This window comes from Schistocerca americana, chromosome X (assembly GCF_021461395.2).
Source record: "Schistocerca americana isolate TAMUIC-IGC-003095 chromosome X, iqSchAmer2.1, whole genome shotgun sequence".
NCBI lineage: Eukaryota > Metazoa > Arthropoda > Insecta > Orthoptera > Acrididae > Schistocerca > Schistocerca americana.
Window position 1 is genome coordinate 790,120,213 of NC_060130.1, and position 19,405 is coordinate 790,139,617.

The window sequence follows — 19,405 nt, forward strand, 5'->3', positions numbered from 1 at the left end:
TAATCGATATGTAGAAAATAGGTAAAGCTGATGATCTATAAATCTTTGAGCTACGACTAACGTCAGATTGCGACATGACGGCAACTATAAATGCGTATCCTAGAAACGCTGAACCTCGTGGGATGTTCATATGGTCAATACTATCTTTCTAAAAATACTAATTATCGTGAGACAGCTACTGAAGAATGAGGTATTGGTCGTCCACGAATCATTCACGACCATTTTGTAAAGCAAAATAAGTGTCAGTCTGTGATACAATCGCCATACTACAATACTGGAAAAGGTTTAAGGCTCCGCGACAGATATTCTTCTCGTGTACCATTTATTTACCAAATGCATCTTCAGTTACGAATGCCGTGGTTTGAGAAGCATCATAATTAGATCTTAAAATATAAAAAAATGAGCTGCCTGGTGAGATGACAGCACGTCCGTAGTCGAGTCTGGCTACTCCGTTTTCCAGTCTAATAGCTACTCTACACATGCAGCGCAGGATAGACATAGGCCGCAGCTGTGTGACACACAACTGCCTCGTCACCATACATGACGTTTTCTAACGAATTCCAAATTCGTCTATTTTCTATCCTGTCCCACACACAAGGTTTGTCGTCACTCATCAGCCCTAACAAGCTTTTCGTAATGCACAGGGATAATGTGGCATGTGCGTGGGCGTCAGGCCATGTTTGCGTTCGGCCATGTACTTAGAATTTCAAAAAGCTATGCCGCGACTGATTGCACTTGTTTCCGACCACAGAGATAAACCAGGAAGTTATAATGTTAGCAATCATAACATAATGCTTAATTAGCGTAAATGCTGCTGCTTGTGTTTACTACAGACATGTGAAGAGATCTATGTCGTGTATAACCGCAGCCTCGTTTGCTTACTATAAATAACATTCAATTATTTTATGTGCCAAGAATCTCAATGTTTTTACGGCACAAATTGAATTCCTGTAACAGTCTATCTATATTATATTATTCTGGTAAATCCAGACTTAGTGCCTAAATGAGACATGTTCGTAAATTCTACTCACGGCCTCAGAAAATCAACTATCAACGATGGACGATGGTCGATGGAATATGGGAGATAAAAAATTAAGTCGCCGTGGCATTTTGTAACTATTGTAAATCAATTCTTACCACTAAAGAAACCTACCATGAAATGCGTAGGTTTTATCATATATAAATAATGCAAATGCCCGATGTTTACTTCGCATATGATTTGGAAGAAGAAATTGAAGTACCATAAAATTCACGTAAAAGTAAAATATAGATTACAGCAAAGCTTAAACGCGACACTAGTGAATTCACTACTATCCGCTGAGCTAAGAGACACTATCCTTAGAGGACTCATGTCTATAACTGAGGAATCTTCTAAATCTGTAAAGCAGTATGAAACGCGGTGATAATTTCTACCGTAAAAGTCACCCTTTAACAGTGAGAAATGAGACACAATGGTGCAGATACGAGGTATACCAGGAAAAAAAAAACATTTGTGACACTTGGCGTGTATGGCGTGCCTCTTCCTGTGGCATACATAACGTGGTTCTCTCGTACGGAAATACACAGCAGGTCCCCTTACTACAGATCTGGCTATACGGCATTACGTCCCCCTTGCTAGATAACCGCTCTCTGGGTGTCAACGGTGGTCGACTGAGGCGGTGATGCGGACGGATGTCTCCGGGCGGATATTCGGTCGCTTGTGAGTGCAAACAGTTAGTTCGCCACTCTAGGCGCTCAGTGCCTTCATACTGCAGTTATTCGTCCACCAGGCCGGCCCTGCGAGGTCCTACATTATCGTCCATCAGATGGAAACTACAAATACGACTCACACACAATTTCATCACTATAGACAGAAGTCGTCTCAGTTCACTTAGGCAACAAAAGCAACAGTGAATGTTCCCCTGACATTACGCTTCCTCAGACGAGAACACTGGTGGCGACATATACACAGTTAGGCATTAAAACTACAGCAGGATGTATATCACGTAACGAAATTTACATTACTGTACAGCATGTTCAGCATGTCAAATTGATTCCATATTTTTAGATTTCCAGAAGGCTTTCGACGCCGTTCCTCACAAGCGTCTTCTAACCAAACTGCGTGCCTATGGAGTATCGCCTCAGTTGTGCGACTGGATTCGTGATTTCCTGTCAGAAAGGTCACAATTCGTAGTAATAGACGGAAGTTATCGAGTAAAACAGAAGTAATATCCGGCGTTTCCCAAGGAAGTGTTATAGGCCCTCTATTGTTCCTGGTTTTTATATTAACGATATAGGAGACAATCTTAGTAGCCGTCTTAGATTGTTTGCAGGTGATGCTGTCATTTACCGTCTTCTAAAGTCGTCAGATGACCAAAACGATTTGCAAAATGGTTTAGATAAGATATATGTATGATGCGAAAAGTGGGAGTTTACCCTGAATAAAGAAAAGTGTGAAGTTATTCACGTGAGTACTGAAAGAAATCCACTAAATTTCGATTACGTGATAAGTCATACAAATCCGAAGGCTGTGAATTCAACTAAATACTTAGGGATTGCAATTACAAACAACCTAAATTGGAACGATCACATAGATAATGTTATGGGCACAGCAAACCAAAGACTGCAATTCATTGGCAGAACACTTAGAAGGTGCAGCAGGTCTACTAAAAGGACTGAGTAGGGAAGACACGAATGCCACACTAATTCCTTTTCTACATGTCAATGCTTATATACCCGCATCGGAGTCGCGCTACATTGTACACCAAAGAGCCAAACAAATTGGTAACACCTGCCTAATATCGTGTAGTGCCCCCGCGAGCATGCAGAAGTGCCGCAACACGATGTGGCATGGACTAGACTAATGTCTGAAGAACTGCTGGAGGGAAATGGCACCATGAATCCTGCAGGGCTGTCCATAAATCCGTAAGAGTACGAGGGGGTGGAGATCTCTTCTCAACAGCACTTTGCAAGGCATTACAGATATACTCAACAACGTTCATGTCTGGGGACTTCGGTGGCCAGCGGAAGTACTTAAACGAAGAGGAGTGTTCCTGGAGACACTCTGTAGTAATTCTGGAAGTGTGGGGTGTCGCATTTTCCTGCTAGAATTGCCCAAGTCCGTCGGAATGCACAATGGACATGTATGGATGCAGGTGTTCAGACAGCATACTTTCGTACGTGCCACCTGTCACAGCCGTATCTAGACGATCAGGGGTCCCATATCACTCCAACTGCACACGCCCCACACCATTACAGAGCCTCCACAAGCTTGAACAGTCCCCTGCTGACATGCAGGGTCGATGGGTTCATGAGGTTGTCACCATACCCGTACACGTCCATCCGCTCGATAAAATCTGAAACGAGTCTCGTGAGGCCTGGTAACATGTTTCCTGGCATTAACAGTCCAGTGTGGGTGTTGACGGGCTCAGGGGGGCCTAAGGCTTCGTGTCGTGCAGTCATCAAGGGTACACGAGTGGGCCTGCGGCTCCGAAAGCCCATATCGATGATGTTTCGTTGAATGGTTCGCACGCTGACGCTTGTTGATAGCCCAGCACTGACATCTTCATCAATTTGCGGAAGGGTAGCACTTCTGTCACGTTTAACTATTCTCTTCAGCCGTCGCTGGTCCCGTTCTTGTAGGATCTTTTTCCGGCCGCAGCGATGTCAGAGATTTGATGTTTAACCGGATTCCTGATATTCTCGGCACACTCGTGAAATGGTCGTACGGGAAAATACCCACTTCATCGCTCCCTCGGAGAGGCTGTGTCCCATCGCTCGTGCGTCGATTGGAACACCACGTTCAAACTCACTTAAATCTTGATAACCTGGCATTGTAACAGCAGTAACCGATCTAACAACTGCGCCAGATACTTATGGTCTCACATAGGCGTTGCCGACGGCAGCGCCGTTTTCTGCCTGTATTTGAATACGCATGCCTACACCAGTTGCTGTGGCCCTTCAGTGTATATTCGCCGCAGTAACGCTCTCTAACGGAAACTTTTTGATCGCCCCTCATATTAGTTTCTGCTGCTTTTTAAAGAGAAAAATCGAAATTGTGAACATTTTTCGTACATATTGTAACTGAAATTATGATAAATGCCTAAAGCTTCTAACAAGGGAACCTCCCCATCGCACCCCTGTCAGATTTAGTTATAAGTTGGCACAGTGGATAGGCCTTGATAAACTGAACACAGATCAATTGAGAAAACAGGAAGAAGTTGTGTGGAACTGTGAAAAAATAAGCAAAATATACAAACTGAGTAGTCCACGGGTCGCATAGGCAACATCATGGAGAAAGCGAACTCAGGAGCGTCGTGGTCCCGTGTTAGCGTGAGCAGCTGCTGAACGAGAGGTCCTTCGTTCAAGGCTTCCGTCAATGAAAATTTTATTTTCTTTATTTTTGCATAGTTATTATCTGTCCGTTCGTTCATTGACGTCTTTGTTCACTGTAATAAGTTTAGTGTCTGTGTTTTGCGACCGCATCGCAAAACCGTGCGATTAGTAGACGAAAGGACGTGCCTCTCCAATTGGAACCGAAAACATTTGATCGCAAGATCATAGGTCAACCGATTCCTCCACAGGAAAACACATTTGATATATTCTATACGACACTGGTGACGGCATGTGCGTCACATGACAGGAATATGTTGTCGACTCACCTAACTTGTACACTTGGCGAATGGGTAAAAAGATTCTTCTACCTTGTCCGATTTAGGTTTTCTTGTGGATGTGATAATCACTCCCAAAAACGTGATGAAAACGTAAGAGTTTGTCACATAAACTGAAAATAAAAAATTAAACTTCTCACTCGATGGAATATTTGAACCAAGGACCTTTCGTTCCGCAGCTGCTCACGTTACCACCAGACCACGGCGCTCCTGCGTTCCCAGTCTCCTTGACGTTGCATATCTTCCCATGAACTACTCAGTTTGTATATTTTGCTTATTTTTTCACAGTTCCACACAACTTCTTCCTGTTTTCTCAATTGATCTGTTTTCAGTTTTTCAAGGCCTATCCACTGTGCCAACTTATAACTAAATCTGACGGGGGTGCGATGGGGAGGTTCCCTTGTAAGTATAACGCCAGTAATTAAATACAAGTTGTGGCGAGTAATACCTTGAAATATTAGATCATTCGATTCCTTTATTCATAACTGGACAGACTTTTTTATATTAATTGTTACTACAGGACTTCTCTTCTTGTTTTACGAGACTGTAGAGTGGTCCTGAGTAAAAGTAGAATCAGCCGGCGGCTATGAAGGTCCGATAGAAAGTTCGGGAAATTAATATTTTCTGGTAGTCAAGAAATTGCAGCCTTGTAGTACAGAAAATCCTGTAAACAATGTCTGGCGGCTGTTAGTAGGTATGGAAGCTCTTGTTATTGGTTGTAATTGAAACCACGTCTTGAGGGTGCGACGACAGGGATAGGAAGAAGGTACCTTTACTCAAAGGGGTTTGAAAAAGGAGCCCATATATCTTAAGACAGACCACCCGTGAATGCAGAGGAGTGCGCTCTTGTTTCACTGCAGATAAGTAAAGCCTGGAAAAAGCACACTTACCTTTGGCGGCGGCGTCTTCGGCGACCTCGGGGGCTGGCCGGGCGCGGCCCAAGTAGCCCTTCTTGAACAGCACATCCTGCCGCGGCGTCGTTATCTTGGTGTACTCATCTGGAACACAAAGAAAACCAAGCGCGGGATCAGTATCTGACACTGGTTTGAAACAGAATATCGCTTACTGTCCGTCAAGACCATTTCAGAAGTAAAGTCCATTAAAGGTGCTAAGTGTTTTTTATGAAAGGGAAACTGCTTGAGAAGTGAATGAAGCACGTTTTTAGCCAATCCTCGATGTTATTCAATCCGTACACTGAACGCGAAACCAACGATAAATGTCTAGGAGTAATTGAAGATCAAGAAGAAGAAATTTAAACTTTGTGGTTTGCTCATGGCATTGTCAGTTGAATGGAATGGATACTGTCTTGCAAAGAGATTATAAGATGAACATAAACGAAAATGAAACAAGGTTAACGGAATGTAGTCGAATTAAGTCAAGCGATGATGAAGGAAATGAGACATTAAAGGTAGTACCAGGAATTTTTCTATTCGGGCGGCAATATAACTGAAGCTAGCCTAAGTAGACAAGATATAAAAATAAGACTGGCTATAACATGAAAATCATTTGTCAAAAAGAGGAATTTGTTGATATCGAACATAAATTCAAGTGTTAGGAAGTCTTTTCTGAAGGGATACCTTGTATCGTTAGACAAGAAGACGTATGAAACGTGGTGCCACAGATAAATGCTGGAGATTAGATGAGTAGATAGAGTAACTAATGAGGAGATATTGAATCGAGCTGGGAAAAAAGAAGGCACAACCTGACTAGAAGAAGGGATTGGTTGATAGAACCCATCATGTGGCTTGACAGAATCGTCAGTTTGTTAATGAAAGGAAATATGGAGAGTGAAAACTGTAGAGGAGACCAAGGGATGAATACAGCAAGCAGGTTCAAATAAATGTAGGTTGCAGTGGTTATTCGAAGATGAAGAGACCTGCACAGGATAGAACAGCATAGCGTTATGCTTCAAACCTGTCTTCGGACTGAAGACCGCGACAACTACATTTTCATGTTTCTCAATATTGCATTAAAAACTACAGTCAGGTTGATAGTATTTAATGTTACGTTAACAGCAAGATGCACTACGATAGCCTAATAAAGTCCAGGAAATACTTGATTCACTCACCAAATTCTTTGCGGAAAAACGGATGTAAAGAATGGTTCAAATGGCTCTGAGCACTATGGGACTTAACTTCTGAGGTCATCAGTCCCCTAGAACTTAGAACTACTTGAACCTAACTAACCTAAGGACATCATACACATCCATGCCCGAGGCAGGATTCAAACCTGCGACCGCAGCGGTCGCGCGTTTTCAGACTGTAGGGCCTAGAACCGCTCGGCCACTGCGGCCGGCCTGTATAGAATGGTCCCTATACAGATTTATTCCAAGTAATTTTCTATTTTCACTTCTACTTGGTATTAAATACATCTTTCATCTACATATGTCATTAGATAAATTTACAGAGGGAGGTGACGGAGTGGTTCATACAGGCGGCTCTTATTCGGGAGGGCCATACTTCAAATCCTCGTCCGGCCATTCTGATTAATGTTTCCCATGATTTCGCTAAATCACTATAGATTGATGCCGGGTTCTTTCCTTTGAGTACACAACTGTCGGTTTCCTGCCCCAGTTGTCCACCTAAGAAGCTGTTCTGTATTTAGTGCACACGTATTCGATGAGACTTTAGACTTCTCATCTACTCCTTCTGTTCTATAAGTCAACTTAACTCGAGGTGGTCAGTGTTAGCGTGATTCGCACTGAAGATAACAAATTATAATGTTTACAAGAAACCAGTTACAAACTCAATGAGGCAGACTGTTGCTCCGGATAGACGCTGAACTCAGTTGTCTATTATTTTGTAGTGGACAGGTCAGGATCAACAGCAATGGGCACGTAGAGGAATCCTCAAAGGAGGAAATGCAAAGGGGCATGATGGGATACCGATACGATTCTGTACAGAGTATGCGAAAGAACATACTCCTCTTCTAGCAGCAGTTTACCGAGAGTCCCTTGAGGAGCAAAGCTCTCCTAATGATTGGGGAAAAAAGTGGCAGGTCATTCCCGTTTTCAAAAAGGGTCGTCTCTCAGACGCAGAGAACTATATGCCTATTTCAGTGACGTCAGTCTACTGTAGAATTCTAGAACACGTTTTGTGCTCGTGTATTACGTTCTTTCTGGAGACCGGAAATCTCTTCTGTACGAATCAACAGTCTGAAACTCAGCTCGCTTTATTCATTCATGAGACCCAGAGGGCAGCAGATACCAGCGCCCTGGTTGATGACGCGCTGCTTGACCTCCAGCAGGCGTTCATTATGGTTCTGCACTGTCGCTTAGTGAACAAAATACGAGTATAGAGGTTAACAGATTAGATTTGTTATTGAAATGAAGAGTTCCTATCAAATAGAACACAAAACATTATTCTTAACGGAGAGAAATCTTTAGAGTTCGGGACCATTACTCTCGACAGTATATATAAACGGCCCAGTGGATTACGTCGGAATTTCCATGGTGGTTTTCGTGAATGATTCTGTTGTATACAGAGAAGTAGCAACACTAGAAAATTGCAGCGAAATGCAGGAAGATCTCCAGGGGATTTGGGCTTACTGCAGTGATTGGCAGTTGATCTTCATTATAACATACGTAAAGTATTGCGTACAGTTAATCGGAAATACCCCTATTGTACGATAACACCATAGCAGTGACATCCATTATATATCAGGAAGTGCACCTACTGAGCGATTTAAAGAGGATCGACCACACAGAACGAATTGCAGGAAAGGCAGATGCCAAACTGGGATTAATTGGAAGGTTCTCCTTAGAAAGCGTAATCCACCCTAAAAGGAGGTAGCTTACGGGAGTCTCGTTCAACAGATACCTGAATATTGCTTGTCAGCCTGGGATCCGTACCAGAAAGGGTTAACAGAAGAAATAGAGTATGTAAAGCAGAAAACAGAGCATTTCCATGCAGGTTCGTTAAGCAATAGTAAGGGAGTAACGGAGATGCTCACCCAACTCCAGTGGCGGACGTTACAAGAGAGGCGTTGAGCATCACGGTGTGGTTTACAGTTAAAATTCCGCGAGCGGACTTTTCAAGAAGATATTGCTTCGTCATAAGAAAATCCCACGCAAAGACCATGAAGGTAAAATTAGAGACATTCGAGCTCATACGGATTGTTACCAACAATCGTTTTTCCCGCTCACCATTTACGAGTGTAACAGGAAAGGGGGGAGGTGGCCGTGGTACAATAACTATCCTCCGTCACACACCATAAAGTGTCTTCTGGAGTTTAGATGTAGATGTAGATATAGATGTAAACGGTGGAACATCTGCCGTGGCGCGCATCGACCACCAGGAAGGAGTCACTTTATTACGAGGCAGGCGAGGACAAGGCCAACAGCGTCACTGTCCACCGCTTGGCGACTTGTGACTTCATCGCTAGAGTAAAACATGTCAGGGTTAAAGCCGTTACAAAATAGAGATCAGCTGAATGAATGCTCCGATTTTTCTCAAATTGTTTATCTATGGAAACGTGTTATACAGATTAAATTTCACAAATATCCAGTCCGTGTTTGGTAAGATTTAGCAGACGGTAGATTAGATTAATCATTTTACAACAGCACACTCGCCTTGCTAGTGACCACACGAGGTGGTGTAGTGGTTACCACACTGGAATTGCATTCGGGAGGACGACGATTCAAATCCGCGTCCGGCCATCCAGAGTTGATTTTTCGTGATTTCCCTAAATCGCTCCAGGCAAATGCCGGGATGATTCCTTTGAAAGAACACGGCCGATTTCTTTCTGCATCTTTGATACCATCCGAGCTTGTGCTCCCCCTCTAATGACCTCCATGTCGACCTTAAACCCAGTTTTCCTTCTTTTTTCTTCCCTTGATAGTGACTTGACACCCTGTCGAACCACGACACATGATCATTGTTTTTCATTAGTATGAATCGGATCATCACTCGGATCTGCCTTAACTGACTGGATGCGCATGAACTGGCTTCTAGGAATCTAATCAACTGGAAAATCTTCGCTGCTCCTACGAGGGCCTGCTGAAAAGTAAGACATCTGATTTTTTTATTCTGTTCTCACTGTCGGTTCGGGTATTACATGTCATGCATTTCACTCTGTCGACTTTCCTGTTACGCTGACATAAGTTGCAATCCTCTGCTCTTGGAGGGCTCCGAACTGTAGCGTATAGCAAGGCGATGTGTAATATAACTATGTCGGTGCTTGAGAAACAGCTTATCGTAATCGAGTTTCGAATTCGAAGAGATCGTCCACACTTGGAGAATCCTCTATTTCAGCATGACAATTCCAGACCCCACACGAGGGCTGCGACATCCGCAGCAGTCCGGCGCCCTGTGTTCACTGTCATCGATTATCTTACATACAGTCCCGACTTGGCCCCAACCGATTTGTATCTGTTGTCAAAATTTAAATAGCGCCTCGAGGACTTTAATTTGATAGCGATGAAGCGGTGCAAGCAGAGGTAAGGTTGTGGCTCCCTCAACAAAGTCAAACCATCTATAATGACGGTATCAACAAACTGGTCGCTCGTTGGGAGAGATGTGTTCGTCACCAGGGTGACCAAACATGTAAAAATGAAGAATTAAGATTTACAATGTGAATAACTTTTGTTTAAAAAGCTTTAAGAGGTCTCACATAAAAAATTCGGAAGCATTACTTTTCGACATGCCCTCGGATAAAGTTTTCTCCGATACTTTCACTTGATGCTCAGCTACTACATTTGTTGTCTTTTGTTTTTGAACAAAAGACAGTCCTAAATTTTACGCACGATACAAATCGATTTTCATCAAAGATGGAAATTCAGTCGCAAACCATACCTTTGATACATAGATCGATAATGTGACAAACATGCTCAAATATAACAAAATAAAATACATCATTTTTGAAAAATAGCATTTACGATCTTATTACGTAAGTAAAAAATTATAATACAATCAAATATTACACACACACACACACACACACACAGATCCTGGTGTTAGTAATAGCTTGATTATATTTAGGTACCGTTTGAAAATGAGCCACAGTAGCAACGAGTAAAAAACATATCATTACAATGCATTTACATTGTTCCTCTAAATAATTTCAGGTTTGGTTCATTCAACAACACTACGTCCTTCTTTTATACGGGTACTTAACAGTCCCTCGATATTTGTTTGGTGTATATAGGGAAAACGAGTTGTAAAGAAGGTTTGCGCTAGATATAGAGACAGCAGACAGAGAAGCTACGTCGAATACGGATCAGGATAGTATTTAAGTGCTGCAATTAGCAACTATCCTGTGTATATGTACTGGCTCATAACGCTAGCTATAATCTCAGATTTTTCGCATAAACCAAATTTCAAATGTTAGTGAAGCGAGTGGCAACCTTCAAATCAGTCGTGGTACTGACAAACCGCAATTTGTCTACGAACGAACTTGCTTACAAAACTATTTGATTATAGGATATATTTTGGGTTACTGCCGTAGTTAGATATGTATCAGGTTCAATTAGCTCGCGATATTGAATGTGTAGATCTGTGGGTAGCGCGAATATTCAGGTGTTAGTTCAAAAAATGTGTGCGTTAGACAGATAATTTTGCGAAAACTTACCGTCAAGACGTTTTCTTTGACGGTCAATGGAACACCCACAGATGACGTTTATTGAACACAGATTGCCGTGACTGCTCGACATACTTCCTGCAGGAGGTCGGCAGAATGTTGGTGATCATTGTTTCTGAATTTCATCTTTAACACTATACACGCCTGTCAGGCCTATTATATCATAACTCGGTAACCTGAAGAAGTTCTAAGAATGAAAATCGTAGCTCAATAAATTTCTGTAAGTTGCGGTGTTTAACGACATGAAGATTATTATGGCCCATACAGGGATCGCGAAGAAAGTTTATGTATTTCTCTTTTATTGGCTATCGGGTCGTATCTATTCAGCCATCTCAGTAATTTAAAGAAGATACGATAGCGTAATGGAGACGATTTTCTTGACAGTTGCGACGGTACGAACGTAAGTACAACACAACGCCCAGTCCCCGAGCGGAGAAAATCTGTGACACGGCAGGCAATCGAACCCGAGCCCCTTCGGTTAGGAATCTGCCGCGCTGATTGCAAAATTACTGAGGTAGACGAAGTATTAGGTTAATTACAGCACTTTATTACGAATATGAGCACTCATTTCCCATTTTTTATGCTGGTCACTTGAGTGAAAAGTGAAATGAAAATTTTCCTCTGTCACCTCTTTACAATCTTGTGTGTTGTGCAAGAATAAGTCTGCTAACTCATGACTACACAGCTCTGTACTTTCCAGTGAATAATGCAGGTTTCGAAGTCTCCAAACTTCCTCAGTTTACCAGAGGGTTATGTCTGTCACGCGCCGTAGCACGAGCGGATGGATCAAAACATAATGCCTTCTGTGTCATAAAAAATTGAATAATAAACATATAACTGCGGGAAATAGTACAGATGATAGCCTGAAGTGTCCTATGCTCAAAATTACCGTTCAGCTTAGTCATCGTGGATTTTTAGATTTTTGCGCCATCACTACACCGAGGTTATGAGAGAAACAGGCCGCGGCGCTTACGTCACGAAGGCAGATCTGAGCTCGCTCGCTCAACTCAGCAAACAAACTACGTTTCAGTACCTGTTAATTCGTAACTAGGTGTGTAAGTACAAACGAGAATTCCATCTTCTACTGGAATCCGCTATTATGGGGTCTTACTGTTACTAGTCATACAATGATCGGAAGTCCATAGGCCTACTTATAATTTGTTTCGGCTGTATTGGGGTACAATAAAATTAAAATTATGCCAAAATGATTATCAGTGGCATAAGGCACCACTTCTTGTATGAAATTAGGACTGTTAAACAGAAGAGACTAAATGCTATAAACAAGCCTTCTACCATGTATATCGAGTACTGATCTTAAATTAAATTTTGTTGTAGTACTGTTAATCAGTAAGGCTTCATAATAGCATATTCCAGGAGAAGTTGTCATTCTGATTAGTACATACACGCCCAGCTGCGAGGTAACAGGTTAAAAACGTAATTTGTCTGCTGAGCTGAGCGAGCGAATGAGTTCAGGCGTACCTTCGGGACGTACGCGCCGCGGCCTGTCTTTCTCGTGGGCCTCGCACTGAAAACACGCATAAAAACCAGTTTGGAACCATTCAGGGTTTTGCTTCTTGAACCATGTTTTTAAAGCGGTTTTAACATCATTCATGAAGTAAGCGTAAGTGTACGCTGTAACAGACATCAGCAATGTGTGGCGTTGGCTGAAAAAGTTTGGTAACGAAGAAATGGAAATCCAGATAAACCGCGCAGCGGACAGCCGGCATCTGTCACAGATGCCAATTGAGGACGCGTTGAGGAAAAGATTCGAGGGAAAGGACCCGTTAGAGTTCCCCATCAACAGCGAAATTTATGTAACCAAACTTAAGGAGACAATAAGAACGAGGGGACCATGCCATCACGTCAGTGCACGCCCCCGTACCTCATTTTTCACAACCAAAGCGACTGAAAAAAGGGGCTGATCACTGGTGCCCCATACACCTTAAAGTCATGATTTTGCCCCGTATGACTTCTGTTTGGACCTATGAAAGATAACCTAGGTGGTTACATATTCAATGACTTGGATGAGGTTAAAACAGGGGTCAAGAAGCAAAACCTTGAATTTCTCCAAACAGGTTTTGTTTCTTGGGTTCGACGATAGCGCAAATGTGTACAGATGCATGGTGATTTTGAACGGTAGTGTTGTGAAAAGGACAGTTCAGGCTATGGTCTGCACTAATTCCGCTGTTATACGTTCATTACTAATTTTTTATGACACGGGAGACATTTCTGTTTGATTCACATCTTAGAAACACTGTCTATTGATGGAAACGTAAAAAGTCTGTAAAAAATTGTACCCCATTATTATAACATCTGAGATTCCAGAACGTACAGTGGATTGTTTCATCCATAAGCCGAAAGCAAGTACTAGCATGTTATCAGATCCGCGAATGATGCGAAATGTTTTCACACAAGTTCCTTTTTTGTCGATGCCTGTTTACAGTCTAGTAAAATTATTGGAAAATAATAGTGTTGTGGCTACAGCATTCAGTCTGAAAAACCAAGGAGCAGCAACAATCCACGTTGTATCTGTCCTACAGAAATAAACGGTCGTTTTGAAGGGAGTGTTCTCAGCTAGCCTTGCAGTATTTCACAACTAAACTAATGTACACGTTTCGACAAATTACCTTAAAAGCCCTGTGTGACGATGTCATACTCGTTTGTCGTTACTTCTTTTCACTAGCGCTGATCGCAACTGTGACACAATCATTGTATTCTGGTACGCACGTTTCACCGTAAAGAGAACAATTATATTTCCTTTTCTGTCAACAATTCCAGCCACGTTTATAGTAAAAAAAGAATTGTGTGGTTTTTGAATCAGTGCACGGTGTCTAATGAAACTGTCAGTATCGAAATTCTTCCGTTTACAAACACTCTCTGCCGTACAAGTTATAGCTGAAGAAACAAAAAGACAGTAACTACTAAAGAATACTAGAAAATGAGAACCGGCATAGCGAGCACCATACTAGTATAGAGTGTCTGTAACATCATTCAGGGTTTCTGTGACTTGGTAAATACAGGCTCATTTCATCCTATATCCTAGTACAATTACCCGTTGTGTTCGACGTGTTCACTATAATTTGGTTAATTTCGCAGAGCATGCGTACAATTCTGTTTTAATTTTTCAGCAGTTCATGTTCGGCAAGTAACGCTGTTGTTTTGCAAGGCGTCAGAGAACCTGAAACTAATCCGATATTCAACTGTTCACCGCATAGATTATGGATAAACTCAAAGAATTTAAGAGTAAGAGTAGATCAGCGAAGCATCTGTACACGAATATGAAATAAAAATCTTTCAGTTAGCTACATACCCTTGTCTGTTTTTGTTTCTCTTAGACTGGTGAGTTTTTTAACGGTGCGGCGATAGAATGAGAATAAAACCATCATTTCGAAATCCCATGCATTCACTACTTGGTCGATTCTTCGAAACAAGTGTACGTGAGAAGACTAAACAGATTTGCGGTGGCTTGGAAAATATTGGCAGCCCGCTAACAGCTCTGTTGCTTAAAGTTTGCTTTCTTAGCCTACGTTTTTAACGAGTCGCTGTTATTTGGAGGTACCGCTACCGTCTTCACACCTAACCCAACCGTACGGACCAAAAGCGTCAGCAGTTGGTCCTCGCTGTACAATAGCTGCTGAAAAGGAAGATAAACAGTATCTTCTCACAAAGGCATTTGTAGACTGTAGATTCCAAACATAACGACTTGCCGACCGCTGGTGGCCGAGCGGTTCTGGCGCTACAGTCTGGAACCGCGCGACCGCTACGGTCGCAGGTTCGAATCCTGCCTCGGGCATGGATGTGTGTGTTGTCCTTAGGTTAGTTAGGTTTAAGTAGTTCTAAGTTCTAGGGGACTTATGACCTCAGCAGTTGAGTCCCATAGTGCTCAGGGCCATTTGAACATAACGACTTACTCTCTTTATTTTTTCGCGATGATAAAAAAATAGTAAGAGAAACAAAATAGCTCCTTACGTTGGGTAGGCATCACCTCCGATCGATCAGGTCTTTGAATGGCACCATAACGGCCAACAAGGAATAGATTTTCGAAAAATTCTTTGTTTCTGCGTGGTTCACCCAGAGAAGCACAAACGTAGTAATAGATTGCGAGGACGAACATGTTTCAGAAATATTTGTCATACGGCACCGCACATCACGACGCCAGGGTAACACCGCTGTGCCAGTCATACTCTCTGACGATGGTCATCTGGGGTAGCGCAGAATGGCGATTCATTGCTGAATACCATGCGAAGCCATTCGCCAGCAGTCTATGCTTCCCCTGTCACGGCACCACTCCAAATTGAACCCATCCTGCTGTGGGGTTAATGACAGCTTACGCTTCGGACGGTAATTTCTTAGTCTGTCTGCTGCCAGTCTCCTACGAGTGGTGCGGGTTGGTTCAAATGGTTAAAATGGCTCTAAGCACTATGGGATTTAACATCTGAGGTCATCAGTCCCCTAGACTTAGAACTACTTAAACCTAACTAACCTAAGGACATCACAAACATCCATGCCCGAGGTAGGATTCGAACCTGCGACCGTAGAAGCAGCGCGGTTCCGGGTTGAAGCGCCTAGAACCACTCGGCCACATCGGCCGGCCGGTGCGGTATTACACACAATGTTACAGGGAGTCTATTACTTGTTTTCGGATGCAAATTGCGGCTGTAAAGTGGTTAGCATGTGCTTGGCGGAAAGTTCGGCGATCACCCCTCATTGTGGTGAGACGTGATCGACTGGAGCCTTGACGACTATACCTGCCCTCCCGTTTCCATGCAGTTCGATATACGGCCGCTGTAACACCTGAATTCCCCAAAAACCCTAGATATTCCGTGATTCCACCAGCTGGCCAAATGGAGGCCCCTTTCAAACTTTGTCAGGTGCTCATAATGCTGTCTCACTCGTACGCCGCATCTCAGTGTCCTTCACAGTGATCACTAAACATCTGACGCTTTTCACCCCGCCTATACATTCTCCACCAGCCCTGGTAACAGCACTAAACACGAAAAATACTAATTCACTCTGGTGGCCGTTCTACCTGTTACAGAGAATTACAGTCCTTGTCACTTATGTAACCGCTGATGGTCTGTACGTATACGTAGTTACATTAGCACTCTACCATCTTTTCTGTGTGTTCCACGTTTTTTTCCTCATACAATGTAATTTCGCATAAAGTTCTATACGAGTCACAGTTTCTAAAATTCTGATTTTTCAAAATCATCTGTGAGTTACTTAACATTTTGTAGAATGATTCAGTAATATACATACTAGTGGATACACGTTACCTTCTGAAATTAGCAGATTCTCCTGCAGTAGAGTCTGGTAATCAACAGAAGGATTCAACTTTAACTTGTATACGATTGATGTACTAGGCCAAATATTTTGCGTGCAAACTCCTTTTCTGTTATAACTGAATTAAGATTTAATGTATATCCCATCTCAGAGCATCACAAATTCCGGAAAGCATTTCGGTTTTTTCTTCTAATAATTTTCGGGTGCACAGCCGTATCCCGTTGACATTCTGCCACAACATTTCGGTCCAGAGATATCCAGCCATTTTCACTTGAGTAGACAACTACTGAAGAGCTAAGGTTCACTCACGGCATTTATTCCGAACCTCGGGCATGCGAAATGTGCTGGCGCCTTTCAGTTCATGCGTCAGGTGATGACATGCGCGGGCAGCCGAGTTGTGTGCGCTGCCCGAGTATCGAATGACCCTGTCGATTCCGTTGTGACTGGATAATTTTAGTTATAGGATTCCAATTTTTACCCAGTTGAAAGCCGTTGTCACGATCTATAAGATTATCCTCAAGACGTATTTTCACCAATTCTTTGATTAATGAATCCCAAAAACTGGAAACTGGAGCTAAAATATTTGTTCTATTGTATTCCATTGAGTGTCCCATGGAAATGCAGAGTTCTGCTACTGCTGCTTTTAACGGTTGCCGAAGACGGGTGTATCTTTCGTGTTATGTACAGCGCTCTTGACAGTTCGTGTCGTCTGGCCTATATATGCAGCACCACACTCACAGGGAATTTTGTAAACGCCCGCTTTTTTCAGTTATAAGTGGTCTTTAACCGATCCAACCAGGACCAAGCTCTTCACTGGAGGACGGAAGATAACCATCTTATTTTTCCTAAGCAATCTGCCTATTGTAAAAGACACATTCCCGTCATATGGAAGGAACGCATTTGATTTATAGTCATCATCAGCTTCCTCAGTGCGTTGCTTCTTTTTATTACAGCAGTGCATAGCCTTCCCAATTTGGCGTGAAGTGTAGCCGTTCTCATTAAAAATCTTCACCAAGTGATCCAAGTGGGGGTTATCATCGTCCGGTGTTACGTGCGCCCGATGTATCAAGGTACTCAGAACACCGGCGGTTCGTGGGGGTGATGGCAGCACGACGTCTGGAGATATAGATCTGTGTGCATGGGTTTTCTGTGCACAGAATGTTCCAATGACCCGTCATTCTTACGGCACTACCTGAGGATCTTGAGGAGGAGAAAGCACTTGAGTCTGCTGTTTTAAAGCCCACGGTTTTATGGGGTTATGTAGATGATACTTTTGTTGTATGGCATCACGGCAAACATGAACTGGAGAAATTCCTTTGTCACTTAAACTCATTACATGAGAACATCAAATTTACGATGTAGACTGTAGACTGAGAAAGATGGGCCTTTGTCCTTTCTAGACGTGCTAGTACGCCGTTCTGTCCTTTTTTTTTTTTTTTTGCATGTGTCGTCGACACTTTTCTGTTTGAAGTGTCGCCGAGCCCGAGGTTGACGCTCTTTGACCATTATAAGGAAATTTGTAGGCACGTTCGAGCCTCATTTCGAACTTCTGTGCTATAATGGGAGAAAGTGACGAGGTTTAAAAATAATGGACTTTTAATTTTGTTGCGCAATGCATTTTGGGCGTGATATGGTGATTTTCTTTGTCGTTTGTACGTAGATGGTGAATGGAATTTGTGTATGAAAAGATGAGCTTTTTGCATTCAGTTCCTCAACAATATAGTAAGTGCTCATAAACTTAGGATTCTTACGAACTTATTTTTCTCTCCTCTGATCTTTATTCAAATGTCTGCAGATGCTCATTTACACACTATATTTTCGAAAGTATTATGTACACTTTAACTACATATACAACCAAGACGAAACAGACTGCTTTCAGCAGTGACGAGATTTTTATTTTATTGACATTTTGAGCTGCCCCGGTAAGTTCGTGTTGCTGTTAAACTTCAAGGCACGTGCTTGCGGGGACTTCAAGATAACTTTCTACTATTACACTAGCTCAGACGTGTTCCATTTATAAGGTGTTGTAGGACACAGAGTGTAAACAAATTTGTATTGCACGAATTATATCTGTAAGGTGCACATATACTGAGCAGCTGCATGAGGTCTTTACAAGGAATATGCTTCAGTTTAGTCCTTGTTTATCTCCTGTTAAATTCCACTTTAATTTTTGCATTGTGCAATGAAAAAGTTCTTGCCACTGCAAAATTTAAAAACAAAGTTAGTCAGACTGCATTTATTCACATATGGGTTAGATTCTATATGAAGGGGTAATGTTGCAGGACATTAAAATCCTGGGAGTAGTCTATTATGAACTCACGGGTTAAAGTACTAAGTAGTGTAATGTTTTTAGTGTGGTGAATGTATCTTGGGATGGAGGATGTTTACATGTGATAAAATGGATCCCCAGCTGCGTCTACAATTGTCTGTCACGGTTAGATAATACAGGGACCTGCTGTCCAATTATTTGCTTTAGTTTGTTCGCCTGCAACACCAGCCAGGTGACATTTACACTTGGTGTGACAATGTCCCAACCCGTTTTTATTTACCAAAAGAGACTGAATGTAACAATCCATTCCTCTATAACTGTGTCTGAATAGTTTGAGGAAGACTTAACGGGACATGTCACCTGACCTCAGTCGTATTGAGCACATCTACGTCGCCACCCAGCAAGATATGCGCGTCTGCGAATCAACTCTCAACATCTCCTTTAATTGTGACAGGTGATTGAGCGGTCACGGATCATGATAGTCCCCCACGGTCGTCAGTGTCTTGCGCTCATGCCACACACGCCACTAGGTACGTATATCTAGTTCATTATCCGCCTGCTTAGCTGAGTACGCCGGCACGGTAGATCAGCGTGTTCGGTCAGAGGGTTAGCTACCCTCTGTAACATA

The 19,405-nt window shown here is 42.5% G+C and overlaps 1 protein-coding gene across 2 annotated transcripts in view; it reads right to left on the minus strand.

Moving 5' to 3' along the window:
- The window catches only part of LOC124555251, a 532,173-nt gene that overhangs the window by 167,148 nt on the left and 345,620 nt on the right, over positions 1-19,405 (minus strand). For both annotated transcript variants that reach the window (XM_047129116.1, XM_047129115.1), the window contains exon 3: positions 5,540-5,647. In XM_047129116.1, the coding sequence (XP_046985072.1) occupies positions 5,540-5,647 (108 nt within the window). The remainder of the gene's footprint in view (positions 1-5,539; positions 5,648-19,405) is intronic.